This window comes from Bos taurus, chromosome 8 (genome assembly GCF_002263795.3).
Source record: "Bos taurus isolate L1 Dominette 01449 registration number 42190680 breed Hereford chromosome 8, ARS-UCD2.0, whole genome shotgun sequence".
Classification (NCBI taxonomy): domain Eukaryota; kingdom Metazoa; phylum Chordata; class Mammalia; order Artiodactyla; family Bovidae; genus Bos; species Bos taurus.
Genome location: NC_037335.1, coordinates 94,479,541 through 94,501,034, shown reverse-complemented (window position 1 = coordinate 94,501,034; position 21,494 = coordinate 94,479,541). Strand labels below are relative to the sequence as shown.

Sequence of the window (21,494 nt, the reverse complement as noted above, 5' to 3'; positions counted from 1 at the left end):
GATTTAGGTCATACCTTAATGGTCTAGTGGTTTCCCTTGCTTTCTTCAATTTAAGTCTGACTTTGGCAATAAGGAATTCATGATCTGAGCTACAGTCATCTCCTGGTCTTGTTTTTGCTGACTGTATAGGTCTTCTCCATCTTTGGCTGCAAATAATAATTTTGGTGTTGACCATATGGTGACATCCATGTGTAGAGTGTTCTCTTGGGTTTTTGGAAGAGGGTATTTGCTATGACCAGTGTGTTCTCTTGGCAGAACTCTATTAGCCTTTGCCCTGCTTCATTCTATAATCCAAGACCAAATTTACCTGTTACTCCAGGTGTTTCTTGGCTTCCTACTTTTGCATTCCAATCCCCTAAAATGAAAATGATATCTTTTTTGGGTGTTAATTCTAGGAGGTCTTGTAGGTCTTCATAGAACCATTCAACTTCAGCCTCTTCAGCATTACTGGTCAGGGCATAGGCTTGGATTACCATGATATTGGATGGCTTGCCTTGGAATCAAAGAGATCATTCTGTCGTTTTTTGAGATTGCATCCAAGTAATGTATTTCAGACTCTTGTCGACTATGATAGATACTCCATTTCTTCTAAGAGATTCTTTCCCACAGTAACAGATATAATGGTCATCTGAGTTAAATTCACCCATTCCAGTTCAATTTGTTTGCTGATTCCTAAAATGTCGATGTTCACTCTTGCCATCTCCTGTTTGACTACTCCCAATTTGCCTTGATTCATGGACCTAACTTTGGCCACCTCATGCGAAGAGTTGACTCATTGGAAAAGACTCTGATGCTGGAAGGGATTGGGGGCAAGAGGAGAAGGGGACGACAGAGGATGAGATGGCTGGATGGCATCACTGACTCGATGGACATGAGTCTGAGTGAACTCCGGGAGTTGGTGATGGACAGGGAAGGCCTGGCGTGCTGTGATTCATGGGGTTGCAAAGAGTTGGACACGACGAGGGACTGATCTGCTCTGATGCAATATTGCTCTTTACAGCATCAGACCTTGCTTCCATCACCAGTTACATCCACAACTGGGTGTTGTTTTGGCTTTGGCTCCATATCTTCATTCTTCTTTGAGTTATTTCTCACTAATCTCCAGTAGCATATTGGGCACCTACCGAGCTGGGGAGTTCATCTTTCAGTGTCCTATCTTTTTGCCTTTTCATACGGTTCATGGGGTTTTCAAGGCAGGAATAGGAGGTGGTTTGCCATTCCTTTCTCCAGTGGACCACATTTTATCATTTTCAGGGACTAGATCTGATAGACAGAGTGCCTGATGAACTATGGACGGAGGTTTGTGATGTTGTACAGGAGACAGGGAGCAAGACTATCCCAAGAAAAAGAAATACAAAAAAGCAAAATGGCTGTCTGAAGAGGCCTTGCAAATAGCTGTGAAAAGAAGAGAAGCCAAAAGCAAAGGAGGAAAGGAAAGATATACCCATTTGAATGCAGAGTTCCAAAGAATAGCAAGGAGAGATAAGAAAGCCTTTCTCAGTGATCAGTGCAAAGAAATAGAGGAAAACAATAGAATGGGAAATGCTAGAGATCTCTTCAAGAAAATTAGAGATACCAAGGGAACATTTCATGCAAAGATGGGGTCAAAAATGACAGAAATGGTAGGGACCTAACAGAAGCAGAAGATATTAAGAAGAGGTGGCAAGAATACACAGAAGAACTGTACAAAAAAGATCTTCATGACCCAGATAATCACGATGGTGTGATCACTGACCTAGAGCCAGACATCCTGGAATATGAAGTCAAGTGGGCCTTAGGAAGCATCACTACGAACTAAACTAGTGGAGGTGATGAAATTCCAGTTGAGCTATTTCAAATCCTGAAAGATGATGCTGTGAAAGTGCTGCACTCAATATGTCACCAAATTTGGAAAACTCAGCAGTGGCCACAGGACTGGAAAAGGTCAGTTTTCATTCCAATCCCTAAGAAGGCAATGCCAAAGAATACTCAAACTACTGCACAATTGCATTCATCTCACACACTAGCAAACTAATGCTCAAAATTCTCCAAGCCAGGCTTCAACAGTATGTGAACCATGAAATTACAGATATTCGAGCTGGATTTAGAAAAGGAAGAGGGACCAGAGATCAAATTGCCAACATCCACTGGATCATCAAAAAAGCAAGAGAGTTCGAAAACCAAGAGCACGAAACATCTATTTCTGCTTTATTGACTATGCCAAAGCCTTTGACTGTCTGGATCACAATAAACTGTGGAAAATTCTTCAAGAGATGGGAATACCAGAACACCTGACCTGCCTCTTGAGAAATATGTATACCGGTCAGGAAGCAACAGTTATAACTGGGCATGGAACAACAGACTGTTTCCAAATCTGAAAAGGAGTACATCAAGGCTGTATATTATCACTCTGTTTATTTAACTTATATGCAGAGTACACCATGAGAAACACTGAGCTGGATGAAGCATAAGGTGGAATCAAGATTGCCAGGAGAAATATCAATAACCTCATATATGCAGATGACACCACCCTTATGGCAGAAGGTGAAGAAGAACTAAAGAGCCTCTTGATGAAAGTGAAAGAGGAGAGTGAAAAAGTTGGCTTAAAGCTCAACATTCAGAAAACAAAGATCATGGCATTCAGTCCCATAACTTCATGGCAAATAGATGGAGAAACAGTGGAAACAGTGGCTGACTTTATTTTTTGGGGCTCCAAAATGGCTGCAGATGGTGACTGCAGCCATGAAATTAAAAGACGCTTGCTCCTTGGAAGAAAAGTTATGAGCAACCTATACAGCTTATTAAAAAGCAGAGACATTACTTTGCCAACAGAGGTCTGTCTCGTCAAGGCTATTCATATATGCATGTGAGAGTCTCACTATAAAGAAAGCTGAGCGCTGAAGAATTGATGCTTTTGAACTGTTTTGTTGGAGAAGACGCTTGAGAGTCCCTTGGACTGCAAGGAGATCCAGCCAGTCCATTGTAAAGGAAATCAGTTTTGAATGCTCAAAGTATCGCACAATTGCACTCATCTCACATGCTAGTAAAGTAATGTTCAAAATTCTCCAAGCCAGGCTTCAACAATATGTGAATCGTGAACTTCCAGATATTCAAGCTGGATTTAGAAAATGCAGAGGAACCAGAGATCAAATTGCCAACATCCGCTGGATCATTGAAAAAGCAAGAGAGTTCCAGAAAAACATCTATTTCTGCTTTATTGACTATGCCAAAGCCTTTGACTGTGTAGATCACAACAAACTGTGGAAAATTCTTAAAGAGATGGGAATACCAGACCACCTCACCTGCCTCTTGAGAAACCTATATGCAGGTCAGGAAGCAACAGTTACAACTGGACATGGAACAACAGACTGTTTCCAATCGGAAAAGGAGTACATCAAGGCTGTATATTATCACCCTGCTTATTTAACTTATATGCAGAGTACATCATGAGAAATGCTGGGCTGGATGAAGCCCAACCTGGAATCAAGATTGCCGGGAGGAATATCAATAACCTCAGATATGCAGATGACACCACCCTTATGGCAGAAAGTGAAGGAATCTAAAGAGCCTCTTGATGAAAGTGAAAGAGAAGAGTGAAAAAGTTGGCTTAAAACTCAACCTTCAGAAAACTAAGATCATGACATCTGGTCCCATCACTTACTTCATGGCAAATAGGTGGGGAAACAGTGACCTACTTTATTTTGGGGGGCTCCAAAATATCTGCAGATGGTGACTGCAGCCATGAAATTAAAAGACGTTTGCTCCTTGGAAGAGAAGTTATGACCAACATAGACAGCTTATTAAAAAGCAGAGACATTACCTTGCTGACAAAGGTCTCTCTAGTCAAAGCTATGGTTTGTCCAGTAGTCATGTATGGATGTGAGAACTGGACCATAAGAAAAGCTGAACACGAAAGAATTGATGTTTTTGCACTGTGGTGTTGGAGAAGACTCTTGAGAGTCCCTTGGACTGCAAGGAGATCCAACCAGTCCATCCTAAGGGAATCAGTCCTGAATATTCTTTGGAAGGATTGATGCTGAAGCTGAAACTTCAATACTTTGGCCACCTGATGTGAAGAACTGACTCATTTGAAAAGACCCTGATGCTGGGAAAGATTGAAGGTGGGAGGAGAAGAGGACGACAGAGGATGAGATGCCTGGATGGCTTCACCAAATCAATGGATGTAAGTTTGAGTAAATTCTGGGAGTTGGTGATAGACAGGGAGGCCTGGCGTGCTGCAGTCCATGGGGTCGCAAACTGTCGTACACTACTGAGCGGCTGAGCTGAACTGATGATTTCCGTTTTTCTTTCTTTTTCTGAAATGAATCTTTACAACTCTTCCCCACTACTTCCTACTTATTTTTTGTATGATATTCTTACCTTCTGCACACACAACAGGTAGCATGTCCTGTTGGAACTTCAGTTTCTAAAAATGCTGTAGTTTTATTTATTTATTTTTTAATTTTATTTTATTTTTAAACTTTACATAATTGTATTAGTTTTGCCAAATATCAAAATGAATCCGCCACAGCTATACATGTGTTCCCCATCCTGAACCTCCTCCCTCCTCCCTCCCCATACCATCCCTCTGGGTCGTCCCAGTGCTCTAGCCCCAAGCATCCAGTATCGTGCATTGAACCTGGACAGGCATCTCGTTTCATACATGATATTTTACATGTTTCAATGCTATTCTCCCAAATCTTCCCACCCTCTCCCTCTCCCACAGAGTCCATAAGACTGTTCTATACATCAGTGTCTCTTTTGCTGTCTCGTACACAGGGTTATTGTTACCATCTTTCTAAATTCCATATATATGCATTAGTGTACTGTATTGGTGTTTTTCCTTCTGGCTTACTTCACTCTGTATAATAGGCTCCAGTGGGAATGCAAACTAGTACAGCCACTATGGAGAACAGTGTGGAGATTCCTTAAAAAACTGGAAATAGAACTGCCTTATAATCCAGCAATCCCACTGCTGGGCATACACACTGAGGAAACCAGAAGGGAAAGAGACACATGTACCCCAATGTTCATTGCAGCACTGTTTATAATAGCCAGGACATGGAAGCAACCTAGATGTCCATCAGCAGATGAATGGATAAGAAAGCAGTGGTACATATACACAACGGAGTATTACTCAGCCATTAAAAAGAATACATTTGAAGCAGTTCTAATGAGGTGGATCTAAAAATGCTGTAGTTTTAGATACAAGAACACTCATCACTATATATAACTTATTTCATTCCAGTGTCTTACCATCTTCTTTGTATCCAGAGAGTAAGTTCAATTTTGACCTAAGTGTCACAGATTACTACCATGTCTTTCCATCAGATATAGTCAATTCTAATTTTCATGTCAATGATTTTACCTGGCTAACAATTCTAAATTTGTACTTCCCAAAGGGTGTAGAATCAGATTTGTTTTGTGAGTTACATATTACATATTAGCAACTTTGTTTTAATTGCTTCTAAGGGACTTCATCCCCAAAGTACTAGAAATTTTCTAAATTCTACTCAAACCAGACTGTGAACTTTAAATTGCTTTTGGGATTAAAAACATCCTCAAAGCAGCAAAGATCTTAAGTTGTTTTGGTATTCCATTGGCTGATGCTTTACTAGTGAAATAAATGACTGTAAAAAGCTCTAGCTTTCATTTTACTGAAAGTCAGTTCTGTTTTGCTAGTGGTTAGTTGCCTTTTTTTCCCCACAATGTAGAAATGACAGCTACTTTATATTAATGAAAAAAAAAGATAAACAAATAGTTCTTCTTTTAGTTGTTTTACTGAATTTTACTGAATTTACTGGGTTGGAATTTATGAGACTAGCAATCTCATAAAAAAGTAAGTCAACTTCTGTTTCTGTTTTAATATAAAAATACTGATACAAGTAATTATAACATATTGCTAATGTTTAAGAATATTTTAGAATGACTCACCTCTCTTTATTATAGGTTTTCTGAATATGCAGTGAGAGGATCATCAGCAGAGCAGCTCTTAGAGCAGAAGTTAAGCTGCTAGATTTCTGTGGAGGGAGAAGCTAATCTATATTTTCTCAAATGTGGAGGTAAAAGAGTAAATTCCCTGTCCCTTAAATCTTTCAGTTCATATATATATATATTTTGTTTTGACTGGAGATTATGACTGGTGCACTAAAGTTTTCTGAGATCAACTTGTTATTCTTTATCTGGCAGGAAAATAGAGTTACTTAGATTTCCCAATTTGTACCAAAAGAGACTAAGAAGAATAATTGTATATAAAATATTTTCTTTTATAAGTATTACTAATGCCTTAATTAATATTTTAGGATATTATAGGTATACATTTCTCCTCAAATTAGAAATTACCAAACATCCTTTTGCTAAAGATGTAGCTTTTTAGTTTGTTTTTCTAGTTGCAATCTATTTGCAACTGAGGTTATATTACTGTTGATGCAGGATTACACATACCATTTGATTTTAGTAGCTGTAAAACAATTATTTTTGTTATGGAAAACATTAGTTGTATTCTGGAATGTTTGATCAAAATGTTATGGTGACATTGCATTCAAAATAATTTCAAACTCATAATGTGAGACATAATTCTAACCCAGCTGTATTTGTTTGGAATTTCTTCTAAAAAGGACACATTTTCTTTTCTTTGAATTTAAGCCTTCTTCATGAGTTCTGAAAGTCTAACTGATTTTAGCTTAGAGGATTTTAGCATATTCTTATGCTATCTGTGTATCCAATTATAGGTCCACATTACCCATAAGGGAAACCACTTAAGGATGCAAACAGCTCTTACAAACACTGCGGTAACAGATCCGCATGTATTCCAACTGCTGCAGAATTTCTTTTGTTGAAAGAAAATGAGAAAGATCATTAGTTAATGGAAAGACCATTAATATGGGAAAGACCAATCAGTCTTCTGTTACAGAATTTGTCCTGCTGGGGCTTTCTGGCTACCCAGAGCTTGAAGCCATTTATTTCGTACTGGTGTTATTTATGTACCTGGTGATCCTGCTGGGAAATGGTGTCATCATCATTGTAAGTGTCTGTGACTCTCACCTGCATACCCCCATGTACTTTTTCCTCAGTAACTTATCATTCTTGGATATTTGCTACACCAGTTCTTCTATCCCCTTATTTCTTAGCAGTTTCTTAACTACAAAGAAGACCATTTCCTTCTCCGGATGTGGAGTACAAATGTTTCTCTCTTTTGCTATGGGAGCCACGGAGTGTGTCCTTCTAAGCATGATGGCATTTGACCGCTATGTGGCCATCTGCAACCCTTTGAGATACCCCATCATTATGAGCAAGAATTCGTATGTGCCTATGGCTGCAGGGTCCTGGATTGCAGGGGATGTCAATTCTATGTTGCAAACCTCTCTTGCAATGCAGCTTCCTTTCTGTGGGGATAATGTCATTAATCATTTTACTTGTGAAATCTTGGCTGTCTTAAAATTGGCCTGTGCTGATATCTCCATAAATGTTATTAGCATGGTTGTTGCTAACATGATTTTTCTTGTGGTCCCAGTACTTTTTATTTTCATTTCCTATGTTTTCATTCTCTCTACCATCCTGAGGATTCCTTCTTCAGAGGGAAGGCGCAAAGCCTTCTCCACCTGCTCTGCCCACTTAACAGTGGTGATTATATTCTATGGAACCATCCTCTTCATGTATGCAAAGCCCAAGGCTAAAGATTCCTCTGGTGCAGACAAAGTCCAAGTCACAGACAAAATCATCTCTCTCTTCTATGGAGTCGTGACACCTATGCTCAATCCCCTTATCTACAGTTTAAGGAACAAAGATGTGAAGGCAGCTGTGAAGAATATACTCTGTCAGAAATGCTTCTCAGGGGGAAAGTGAATGTTGCTTTAAAAAATTCATTTACTCTGAATGCAGGACTAGTTCTCACCTGTAAGTTCCAAAATAAATGTAAGGATTGGTAGCACCATTAATTCTTGAAATTCTCATTTTTCTGTTCCTAGGGTCTAAATGTGAGAGAAATCTAAGGCCCACGTTCTTCATGACTCTCTTAAAGAGAAAAGGGAAAGAAATCTATGGGTAGAAAAGATTCTCATCCAAACCACAATTAGTTTAACTCTAGAATGATGAGTTCTATAATCTTATGTAAACAGAAGTAGCATTTAACTAGTTTAACCGCTTATCTTCTATGTGCATCAATTTTCTAGTTTCAAAACTTTCCTAGGAAGGTAAAGTACAAAGTGCCTTTTAAGGGTCAGAGTGCTACATAAATTCAGCACTAAATGATTCATTGCCAGGGTCCAGCCCCGGTGGATCCAGGGAATTTGAAGCGGGGACGGCGTCAGCGAGGATCAGGAAACAATTGCTTAATTAAACGTTAATTAAGGATATAAAGAGTAATAGAATAAGGATAGCTCAGTGAGAAAATTCAGTGGAGAAAAGAGGCTGAATAATTCAGCCAGAAAGTGAGAGAAAGAACGACATGGGGAGACCAAGTTTCAGTGAACAAGGCCCGCACTTTATTTTCCAAAGTAGTTTTTATACCTTAAGTTATGCATAGAGGATAATGGGGGAAGGGGTAGAGTCATGCAATAAGCCAGGCAGTATGTTTCTTCCTGCAAACTTATCATATGCAAAAGTTTAGGTGATTTGCATCATCTTCTGGCCCGGAGGCCTGTTAACTTTTAAGACCCTTTCTTCAGAAAACTTATTTTTCTCTAAAGGTGATTAGTCAGGCGCCACCCTCCAAAAGCATTAGATAAAGTTGCATTCCTACAGGGCAAAGGTGTGGTGGGCTATAACAAGAGAAAGAATTAACTCAAGGGTCCAAGGTTACAAACATTAAAGCTACTACTTACACCAATTATATTAATCAATACACTGCCAGGGACACAGCAGGTAAGGGATATGGAGACTTAGCAGCAAACATTGGCCCAAGAAGTGAAAAACCCTTCACCAATCCAATTTCTAATCAATCTTTTAACTGCTCAAAGGAATCTGTATTTAGACAGTTTAGAACATCTCATGCCCCTCACAGTTGGGAGGCCCTGAGCAATCACATGTGGCTGGAAAAACCTATTCATGCAGGCTAGAGGACTTCCAAAGGAGTTTGTAGGTTGAAACACTATCACACCAAGGAACTTTATTAACTGGAGCTGTAAGTTAACTCCTTTTTTCAGAGAGAGGTAGTGGGGGACAGCCCTCCATAAAGTCAAAGGTGTAGGTGAGAGCACAAATCAGAAAGTAGGCAGACTCTGGTTTTGGGGGTAGATGCTCGAGAATTTCCAGGGGGACTCCTGAGGCTCAATCCCGCCTTTGCGTATGCTGAGCCTCCTTCCTCATGACTTTTGCCACGGGCGGAGTTCCTCATGCTGGCTCCCAGCAATTCATAATGGGGTAGTGTTTGAATTTAGAGAGGGATGACCACTTTTGGGTGTTAGATACCTGGCTGTGTGTATATCATCAGATCAGATCAGATCAGTCGCTCAGTCGTGTCCGACTCTTTGCGACCCCATGAATTGCAGCGCACCAGGCCTCCCTGTCCATCACCAACTCCCGGAGTTCACTGAGATTCACATCCATCGAGTCAGTGATGCCATCCAGCCATCTCATCCTCTGTAGTCCCCTTCTCCTCCTGCCCCCAATCCCTCCCAGCATCAGAGTATTTTCCAATGAGTCAACTCTTCGCATGAGGTGGCCAAAGTACTGGAGTTTCATAGGAAAGAGTAGAAAAATGATGCTATTTTTCCTAGAGCTGATATTCTCTTGCCTGCAATCTGGCAAGCATACTTCTGTACAGAGTTGTCTGAAGGAATGTGAGGCTTTGTGCATACATCCCAACTGATGAGGAAATTTGATCTATTTTTGTTTCAACAGATGAGCAGTATGACTTTGAGTGAAAATTATAATTACTGTTAAGTGACATAAAAATTACTTAGTCTCTGAAGAACTTGGTTGTACAGTTCTCTGGGAACTTTGTAATAATGGATTTAAAGTGTCACAGATTAGGTATTTTTACTGTTACATGAATTTCCTGTAAAATATGAGCTTTCCATTCATTCATTGAGTCATCTCTTCCTTAATTCAATTATTCAATCAACCAGTGTTTACTGAGTATCTACTTTGTTTCAGGCATTATGCTACCTGTTAGCAATACATATATATACACACATACACACACATAATATATATACACACATAAATATTAATATAAACAACATGGAAACGAAAACCAAAACATCACCAAGGGGTCACAATCTTGAGGAATATAGACTGACTTGAACAAAATATGAAGAATATTTAATATTAAATATTTTCTTCTCCACTAGTTTCTAAACGGGTTCCTTTGTTTGCATTCAAAGGAAATGCATTCATAGTATGTTGGATCTGTATTGCACTGAAGGAGTGAGGGTAGAATAGGACATTCCAAGAAGTCAGATCTCTGATACCCCCTCACCCTCTAGCTGGCTCTGCCTTTGTTTCATATGTTCTGTGTTTCTTCATATTTTATTTGGCAAAAATAAAAGTTTCTGGGAAAAGTTTTAAAACTACTATGGTATACTATAGCATCCAGTAAGAGCTGTAAGAAAGAACTGGATACTTTTGGATTGGTGTTTTAGAGGGGTCATTTTGGAACTGCAGAGGTTGAAGTGGTACACCTCCTGCTGATAAATTCCTTGGTCACTTTCACATTTCTTGACCAGCCACTTGCCCTTACCTTGTTTTCCTTCCTGTAGGCTTCAGAGTACTGAGATCCACCCTTGCAGTTTTTATTCCCATCCTGATTGGTTATGGAACAAGGTTTCTCAAATAACTCATGATTCATTCTTTCCTTTAAAGTTTTACTTTAATTAATAGAGGCAACAGAGAAGAAAAAGAAGGTAGCATGAATGGGAACATTCCACAGGTTTAGAAAATCTTCCAGACTTTACCAGAATTAGCTCTGATATAAAAGAACCAATTTGACTCCTGAATGCGAATTTCTTTCCTCATTCTTTCCTTATATTTCTGTTCCTTTTTTGGTTTTAAACTTCACTAAGTACTTACTGTACATTTTTTTGTCACTAACACTATGCTCTGTAGTATTTCCCCCTCAACTGTTCAGTATTTACATTATTTTATCTTGTTCATTTGTGTTTACAAATATATTCATATATGAAAATGTAAAGAACATTTTAAGGAAACCTGGAGCCAAATAGTATAGTGTTAGACCATCTCTGAAATCACACATTCTCTGGGTTCTACAGTTATTAAAATCCAACTTGAAAAGATCAGTTGGTCAATGTGAGGTGAGTATAGAATGCAATCCTTTATATGAAAATGTTTGAAAACTTTAAGATACTAGACAAATGGGAAATATGATTATTTTATTCATTAGTTTCTCAATAGCAGATCAGGTCTCAAAACCAGATCCTGTATCACTATGAACTTCCCTATTAGAACTAATTTTGCATCCCATCAATTTTGTAAGGTAGTTATTCATTGTCCTTTATATCTGATTTCTTCTTTGTGGACCCATTGGTTTTTTAGTATCATGTTGTTTAGTCTCCATGTATTTGTTTTTTCCTATTTTTCTTTCTGTTTGATTTCCTAGTTTCATAATGCTAGGGTTAGAAAAGACACTTGAAATAATTTCTGTCCTCTTAATTTGTAGAGATTTATTTTTGTATGTGGTTCATGCACACTTGAAAAGAATGTGTATTTTTTAATTTTTTTGAATGTAGTGTCCTGTAGGTGATGATTAAGTCTATCTGGTCTATTGTGTCTTTTTTGTTTGTTTGTCTCTTTAAAATTTTTTTTAAAATTGGAGGATAATTTCAATATTGTGTTGGTTTCTGCCCTACATCAACATGAACATCCCTCCCAGCTTCCATCCCATACCTCCCCTCTAGGTTGTCACAGAGCACCAGATTTGATTTCCCTGCATCATACAGCAAATTCCCACTATCTGTTTTACAGACAGTAATGTATATGTTTCAGTGCTACTATCTCAAATCCTATCCCTCCTTCTTTCCCCTACTGTGTCCCAAAGTCTGTTCTTTATGTCTGCATCTCCTTTGCTGCCCTGCAAATTTGTTCATCAGTGCCATCATTCTAAATTTCACCCTATATGTTTTGATTAGAGCAGTTAGTCCAGTGCCATTGAAAGTAATTATTGATAGATATGTACTTATTGCCATTTTAACCCTGTTTTCCAGTTGATTTTGTAGTTCATTTTTGTTTATTTTTTCTTCTTTTTCTTTTTTGATTTGATGGTTTTCTTTGATTTTTATGCTTGAGTTACTTTTTTTTTTTTTTGGGTGTGTGTGAATCTATTGTAGTTTCTGATTTCTGGTTACCCTAGTTTTCAAGAATGTTAACCCACAATAATACCTACATGCTTCAGACTAATAGTCATATAAATTAAAATGCATTCTAAAAGATCTATGTTTTTTTTACTTTTCTCCCCCAAATTTTGTGATTTTCCTTTCCTACTTTACATGTTCATGTTTATTATTTATTGTAGCTATAATTGCTTTTACAAATTTTTGTTTGTTTGTTTTTTTAAATCTATGTACTGGCTTAGAGTGAGATTCAGTCCTTTTGTATATTTGCCTTTCCTATTGTGATTTTTCCTCTCCCTATAGACTCTTGCTTCTTTGCTGTCTGGAGAGGACCTTTCAGTATTTCTTTTAGGTTAGGTTTAGTATTGCTGTAATCTTTTAAGTTTTGCTTGCCTGAGAAATCCTTTATTTTTCCTCCTAGTCTTAATGATAATGTTGCTGAGGAGAATATCCTGGAGTTCAGGTTTTTTTCCTTCCAGGATTTTGAATATTTCATGCCGCTCCCTTTCTGCCTGAAAAGTTTCTGCAGATAAATCAACTGATAGCCTTATGGAGGTTCTCTTGTAACTGACTGTTTATCTCTTGATACCTTTAGAATCCTCTCTTTAATTTTTGCCATTTTAATTAGTTATGATATGTCTTGATGTGAGTTTGTTTGATTTCATCTTGTTTGGGACCCTCTGTGATTCCTTCATCTAACCCTTTTTTAGATTTGGTAAGTTTTCAGCCATAATTTCTTTATATACATTTTCAATCATCTTCTTTCTCTGTTCTCCTTCTGGAACATATTATGCCTAGGTTGGCACTCTTTATATTTTATCATAGATCTTGTATATTGCATGTATTATATATATATATGACAATGCTGCTACTGCTGCTATGTTTCTTCAGTTGTGTCCAACTCTTTGTGACCCTGTGGACTGTAGCCCTCCAGGCTCCTCTATCCATGGAATTCTCCAGGCAAGAATACTGGAGTGGGTTGCCATTCCCTTCCCCAGGGTATCCTCCCCACCCAGGGATCAAACCTGGGTCTCCTGCATTGCAGACAGATTCTTTACCATCTCAGTTACCTCAGAAGCCCATATATGGGACGATAATAGTTGACAAACCTAGACAGCATATTAAAAAACAAAGACATTACCTTTCTGACAAAGGTCTGTATAATCAAAGCTATGGTTTTTCCAGTAGTCATGTATAGATGTGAGAGCTGGACCATAAAGAAAGCTGAATGAGTGGGTGAGTGAAGTTTTGCTCAGTCATGTCCAACTCTTTGCGACCCCATTTCCTAAAGGAAATCAGTCCTGAATATTCATTGGAAGGACTGATGCTGAATCTGAAACTCCAATAGTTTGGCCACCTGATGCGAAGAACTGACTCATTTGAAAAGAGCCTGATGTTGGGAAAGATTGAGGGCAGGAGGAGAAGGGGACGACAGAGGATGAAATGGTTGGATGGCGTCACTGACTCGATGGACATGAGTTTGAGCAAGCTCTGGGTGTTGGTGATGGACAGGGAAGCCTGGCATGTTGCAGTCCATGGGGTTGCAGAGAGTTGGACACAAATGAGTGACTGAACTGACTGAAGGAGAGAGAAAAGAGAATGATTCATGGTGCCATGATGTTGCTATTATTCCAGGTTTGGGATTCTTTATCACTTCTATTTGGGCTTCCCTGATAGCTCAGTTGGATCATCTCTATTCTTTTGTTAAACCCATTCCATGAATTTTAAATTTCTGATATTATAGTAATACTTTCCAGTTATAGACTTCCATTTGGTTCTTTCTGTAGTTATTTCTCCACTGAAATTTAGTATTTTTTTCTTCTTTGTGAATATTTTTTCCTTTACTTTATCTAAATAGTTATACTAGTTATCATCCTTTCTTATAATTTCAACATTTGGGCTATCTCAGAGTTTTGGCTTCTACTGACTACCTATTATCTTGAGAGTGTGTCATCTATTTCAGATTCTTTATATGATAAGTAATTTTGGATTGTTTCTGGGACAATGTGATATTTGGAGACTCTGAATTACAATAAATTCCTATGTGCTGGTTTTGTGATGAACTGGTTTGAATCAAACTGTAAATGTGGTCTTTTTGTCAACTGTTCATATTTTAGTTAAATGTACATTTTTTATCTTTAGCTGAGTTGTGCATAGGAGTCAGTCAAAGAACCTGGTTAAGATTTTAACGCAGAACATGATGCTTTTTCTGTATCTCTCCTTTCTGGAATTCTTTTCTTAAGTTAGAGTGGCTGTGTTTTCCCAGAACACGACTGGCTTGTCCAGAGAAAGTGCTAGTTTAATATCAGAGTTTTTCCCATTCCATACAATGCCTAGTTCAGCCAATAGCCTGAAATGTGAAACTCACAAAAACATTACTTCTTCTGAGTAATTTTTTTGGTACTTTATACAAAGTTTATAGTTGTCATCTCTGAGAATCTTGAGTTCTATAGGAACTCTTTCAGTCACAGTGAAAACAATAGAAAAATTAGAAGCTCCCGCCACATATTTTATGACTAAGAAGGTTTACACCTCTTTCTTTTTATGAGATTGCCCTCTTCTTAATTCATTAACTAATCATACTTATGTCGTTTCCTAGTATACGTCAAAAACAAAGTAATGCTGATATTTGGAATGGAGAATATGCTACAATGAATAAGGATTTTGAAATTCTCCTGAGGCCAGATTTGAGCATACCATAAGGGTTAAATATAACTTAATAGTGAAATTTGAATGTATTATTGTCTTATTAAGGGTCAAATGAGGCATTATTTGAAAGCATATGGCTCATAGGAGGGCCTCATTACATTTTTGTATTTCTCTATTTATTCTGTCTGGCTTGTTAGTCTCTTTCCACCTCAAGTCTCCCCATCATCTATTCCTTCCTTAATCAGGTAAAATGAAGGCTGAACTCCCGAGTTTACTTTCTTTGGTCAACTCCTCCTCTTTAGTCACTTCCTACTAGTGCTTCCTCTGATTTGCACTTTACTCAAATGGAACCACTTAGGAATTCATGATTAACTACCTTATTGTCCAAAACTCAGAAAACAATAGATAATAGGTATGTACATAAAATGTACTAGGTAAAAAAAATAATAGTAAGCTCATTTATACTATCTTAAAGTTTCTTTTAATTAAGTAATAACAATGAAAAGTGCAGCATATGATTGTCTCTCACTGCCTCATTCAGGTACAGACACCCATGAATCATTGCTTAACTTTTTTATTTTCAAAAACCAGAGAGGAAATAAGGAAGGCAGTAGGTAGAAGAGGCAGTATAATTTAATTAATTTATAAGACATCTTTGTGGTGTGCTACATGTCTTGTATACACCATCTTTTAAAAAAATTTATTTATTTTTTAATTGAAGGATAATTATTTTACAGAATTTTGTTGTTTTCTGTCAAACCTCAACATGAATCAACCATAGGTATACATACATCCCCTCCCTTTTGAACCTCCCTCCCATCTCCTTCCCATCCCACCCCTCTAGGTTGATACACCACCTTTTAAAATTTGTTTCAGTAATTAATAATGATAGATAATGTAAGTGCTAACTTGGAGTTGATTTCTTCTTTAATTTATTCAACACTGTGGATGTGCCTTGTGTGGACTAGGGATTCATTATAGATATGACATTTTCCCTACTCTTAAGGATTATCACCAGATAATGTTGTAAGATAGATGAGAAAACTCAGGCTCAAATAAAGATCACACAGGTCATATATGGTGGCCAAGACTTGAGCTTATATTCCCTACATTACTTTTAGAATATATTTGAGGAATAAGCTAAATATGAGCAAATATTTCAGGAAGACAAGAAGAATTGTGAGAAATTCTTAAAAAGAAAAAAAAAGGTTGTCTCTTAGTCTTACTTCCATTTCTCTGAAGGAGTATTACAATTTTGATTCTTAATTTTTATTTTGAATCAGGGGAATCTTTCCATTTGTGCTGCAAACTAAATTTCTTTCATGGCAAAATAAAACAACAAAAACTCTTTATCTTCCATAGACTTTTGACAACATACTTATCACTGGCAAATATGTGGAATTAACTTAAAATTTGTTCTTAAAAGTAAAACCTGAGTTTATAGTGCAGAATTAGAGTGGAAATATAAAATAAGAGGGTCAATGGGATCTTAAGAAACACCACCATGTATTATAACTCATTAGTCAATCAAAGGGAAAATTTTTAACTTCTTCAGCATATTCTACTCAGTTGTTTATCTTCCTTTGTTTTATGTTCCCTACATATAAAGATTATGTTATATTTTACAAAAATATTTGGAATTGTGGTTTGGGGGATTAAATAATATATAAATTTTTCTTATTGTGCAATATTTTAGATACTTGGATTTATATTTATACTATTTTTTTTCATTTCAACTAATTCAGTAGTTAATGATGGCCTACTATTTTTAATTAACTTGGCACTGGACTTTTTACAGAGAATAGTGGATGATAGTATGCCATTGGGAAGATTTCAGAAGCTAATAAGTGGTTATAGCATAAAAGAAAAATTGCTGGAGTAGGTAAGGGTCAGGGTAGCATAGAGGAGGGAGTAATTAACTCGAGGGAATCTTGGAAGGCTTTACAGGGGATGTAAGATTTGACCTGTGTTTCTATTGTTGCTAAGATTTCACCAGAGAAGGAGAAATGTAATAGTGTAGAGGTAATTGTGTGTATTATTGTCCTTACATGAGAAAAAACATGAAATAATGGGTAACCACACTGCAGCACAGTATGTGATAAGAAAAGGGAGAAACATTGTCAGGAAACCAGAAATTGAAATATGTGGTTCAAATGTATGCTGGGGCAGATGAGGTCTCTAGGTAAAAAATATTGATAATAAGCAAACATATATCAAAAATATTTCAGATAAAGAGTACTGAAAATATTTGTTTTGGATTTTCTGGGAAAGATAATTTTAAATATATTATTTTGTTTTGTCCTCCTAAGTTTACTTACATTTCTTAGATTACTTCAGTTCAGTTCAGTCGCTCAGTCGTTCCAACTCTTTGCGACCCCATGAATCGCAGCACACCAGGCTTCCCTGTCCATCACAACTCCCGGAGTTTACTCAAACTCATGTCCATCGAGTCGGTGATGCCATCCAACCATCTCATCCTCTGTCGTCCCCTTCTCCTCCTGCCCCCAATCCCTCCCAGCAAGAGTCTTTCCAGTGAGTCAACTCTTCGCATGAGGTGGCCAAAGGATTGGAGTTTCAGCTTTAGCATCAGTCCTTCCAATGAACACCCAGGACTGATCTTCTTTAGGATGGACTGGTTGGATCTCTTTGTAGTCCAAGGGACTCTCAAGAATCTTCTCCAACACCATAGTTCAAAAGCATCAATTCTTGGCGCTCAGCCTTCTTCACAGATTACTTAACCCTACTTAAAAAATTATTTATTTTTTATTGAAAGATAATTGCTTTACAGAATTTTGCTGTTTTCTGTCAGACATCAACATGAAACAGCCATAGATATACATATATGCCCTCCCTTTTGAACCTCCATCCCATCTCCCTTGCCATCCCACCCCTCCAGTCTGACACAGAGCCCCTGTTTGAGTTTCCTGAGCAATACAGCAAATTCCTGTTGGCTATCTATTTTACATATGGTAATATAAATTTCCATGTTACTCTTTCCATACATCTCACCTTCTCCTCCCTCTCCCTATGTCCATAAGTCTATTCTTTATGTCTGTTTCTCCACTGCTGCCTTGTAAATAAATTCTTCAGTAACATTTTTCTAGATTCTGTATTTATATTTCTCTCTCTGACTCACTTCACTCTGTATAATAGGTTCTAGGTTCATCCACCTCATTAGATATGACTCAAATGATTTCCTTTTTATGGCTGAGGAGAAGACTCTTGAGAGTCCCTTGGACTGCAAGGAGATCCAACCAGTCCATTCTGAAGGAGGTCAGCCCTGGCATTTCTTTGGACGGAATGATGCTAAAGCTGAAACTCCAGTACTTTGGCCACCTCATGTGAAGAGTTGACTCATTGGAAAAGACTCTGATGCTGGGAGGGACTGGGGGCAGGAGGAGAAGGGGACGACAGAGGATGAGATGGCTGGATTGCATCACCGACTCGATGGACGTGAGTCTGAGTGAACTCCCGGAGTTGGTGATGGACAAGGAGGCCTAGCGTGCTGCGATTCATGGGGTCGCAAAGAGTCGGACATGACTGAGCAACTGAACTGAATTGAACTGAATATTCCATTGTGTATATGCAACCACAACTTCTTTATCCATTCACCTGTCAATGGGCATCTAGGTTGCTTCAATGTTCTAGCTATTGTAAATAGTGCTGCAATGAACAATGGGATACATGTGTCTCTTTCAATTGATTTCCTCAGAGTATATGCCTAGGAGTGGGTGTTCTGGGTCATATGGTGGTTTTATTACTAGTTTTTAAAGGAATCTCTATACCGACTTCCATAGTGGCTGTATCAATTTACATTCCCACAACAGTGCAAGAGTGTTCCCTTTTCTCCACACCCCCTCCAGCATTTATTGTTTGTAGACTTTTTGTTGATGGCCATTCTGATCCATGTGAGGTGATAACCTTATTGTAGTTTTGATTTGCATTTCTCTGATAATGAGCAATGTTGAGCATCTTATCATGTGTTTGTTAGTCATCTGTTGGTCTTTGAAGAAATGTCTGTTTAGGTATTTTTCCCACTTTTTGATTGTGTTGTTTGTTTTTCTGGTATTGAGTTGTATGAGCTGCTTGTATATTTTGGAAATTAATCCTTTGTCAGTTGTTTCGTTAGCTATTATTTTCTCCCATTGTGAGGATTGTCTTTTGACCTTTCTTATAGTTTCCTTTGCTGTGCAAAAGCTTTTACGTTTAATCAGGTCCCATTTGTTTATTTTTGTTTTTATTTCCATTACTCTAAGAGGGGGTTTCACTCATAACTCAGTTGGTAAATCATCTTCCTGCAATGCAGGAGACCTGGCTTCGATTGCTAGGTCGGGAAGATCCCTTGGAGAAGGAAGTGGCACACCAGTCCAGTATTCTTACCTGGAGAATCCCATGGACAGAGGAGCCTGGCAGGCTACAGTCCATGGGATCTCTAGAGTTAGACATGACTTAGTGACTAAACCACCACCACTCTAGGGGGTGGATCATAGAGGATCTTGCTTTGATTTATGTCATTGAGTGTTCTGCCTTTGTTTTCCTCTAAGAATTTTATAGCTTCTGGTCTTACACCTAGGTCTTTAATCCATTTTGAGTTTATCTTGTGTATGGTGTTAGGAAGTGTTCTAATTTCATTCTTTTACACATAGCTGTCCAGTTTTCCCAGCACCATTTATTGAAGAGGTCGTCTTTGCCCCATTGCGTATTCTTGCCTCCTTTGTAAAAAATAAGATGCCCAAAGGTGCATGGGTTTATTTCTGGGCTTTCTATCTTGTTTCGGTGTCTATATTTCTGTTTTTGTGCTAATACCATACTGTCTTGATGACTGCAGCTTTGTAGTATAATTTGAAGTCAGGAAGGTTGATTCCTCCAGCTCCATTCTTCTTTCTTAAGATCTTTGGATATTCGGGGTCTTTTTGGTTTCCATATGAATTGTGAAATTCTTTGGTCTGTGAAAAATGTTCTGTGAAAACTGCCATTGTTAATTTGATAGTGATTGCATTGAATCTGTAGATTGCATTTGGGAGTGTATTCATTTTCACAATATTGATTCTTCCTGCCTGGGAATATGGAATATCTCTCCATCTATTTATGTCATCTTTGATTTCGTTCATCAGTGTCTTGTAATTTTCTGTGTATAGTTCTTTTGTCTCTTTAGGTAAGTTTATTCCTAGATATTTAGTTCTTTATGTTGCAGTGGTGAATGGGATTGATTCCTTGATTTCTCTTTCTGATTTTTCATTGTTAGTACATAGAAATGCAAGTGATTTCTGTGTATTGATTTTGTATCCTGCAACTTTGCTAAATTCACTGATTAGCTTTAGTAATTTTCTGACACTATCTTTATGGTTTTCTATGTACAGTATCCGGAGAAGGCAATGGCACCCCACTCCAGTACTCTTGCCTGGAAAATCCCATGGACGGAGGAGCCTGGTAGGCTGCAGTCCATGGGGTTGCTAAGAGTCAGGCATGACTGAGCGACTTCACTTTCACTTTTCACTTTCATGCATTGGAGAAGGAAATGGCAACCACTCCAGTGTTCTTGCCTGGAGAATCCCAGGGAGGGAAGAGCCTGGTGGGCTGCCATCTATGGGGTCGCACAGAGTCGGACACAACTGAAGTGACTTAGCAGCAGCAGCAGCAGCAGCAGCATGTACAGTATCATGTCATATGCAAACAGTGAGAGCTTTACTTCTTTTCTGATCTGAATTCCTTTTATTTCTTTTTCTCCTCTGATTGCTGTAGCTAGGACTTCCGGAACTATGTTGAATAATAGTGGTGAAAGTGGACACCCTTGTCTTGTTCCTGATCTTAGGGGGAATGCTTTCAGTTTTTCACCATTAAGAATAATGTTTGCTGTATGCTTATCATATATGACCTTTACTATGTTGAGGTATGTTACTTCTATGCCCATTTTTGAAGAGTTCTAATCATAATTGTGTACTGAATTTTCTCAAAGGCTTTCTCTGCATCTATTGAAATTATCATATGGTTTTTATCTTTCAATTTGTTAATATGGTGTATCACATTGATGATCTGCATATATTGATGAATCTTTGCATCCCTGGAATAAACCCAACTTGATCATGGTGTATAAGCTTTTAGATGTGTTGCTGAACTGTTTGCTAAAATTTTCTTGATGACCTTTGCATCTATGTTCATCAGTGATATTGGCCTATAGTTTTCTTTTTTGTTTGTTTTGTCTTTGTCTGGTTTTGGTATCAGGGTGATGGTGGCCTTGTAGAATGAATTTGGAAATGTTCCTTCCTCTGCAATTTTTTGAAAGAGTTTTAGAAGGATAGCCATTAGCTCTTCTCTAAATGCTTGATTGCAGAGAAGGCAATGGCACCCCACTCCAGTACTCTTGCCTGGAAAATCCCTGGATGGGGGAGCCTGGTGGGCTGCAGTCCATGGGGTCGCTGGGAGTTGGACACGACCGAGCGACTTCCCTTTCACTTTTCAATTTCATGCATTGGAGAAGGAAATGGCAACCCACTCCAGTGTTCTTTCCTGGAGAGTCCCAGGGACGGGGGAGACTGGTTGGCTGCTGTCTATGGGGTCGCACAGAGTTGGACATGACTG

General features: G+C 38.1%; 1 protein-coding gene across 1 annotated transcript; it reads left to right on the top strand.

Moving 5' to 3' along the window:
* The first annotated feature begins 6,861 nt into the window (after positions 1–6,861).
* Positions 6,862–7,824, top strand: OR13C1 (olfactory receptor family 13 subfamily C member 1). Its single transcript, NM_001390625.1, has one exon. The coding sequence runs from the start codon at positions 6,862–6,864 to the stop codon at positions 7,822–7,824; it is 963 nt and encodes a 320-aa protein (NP_001377554.1).
* Positions 7,825–21,494: the final 13,670 nt, after the last annotated feature.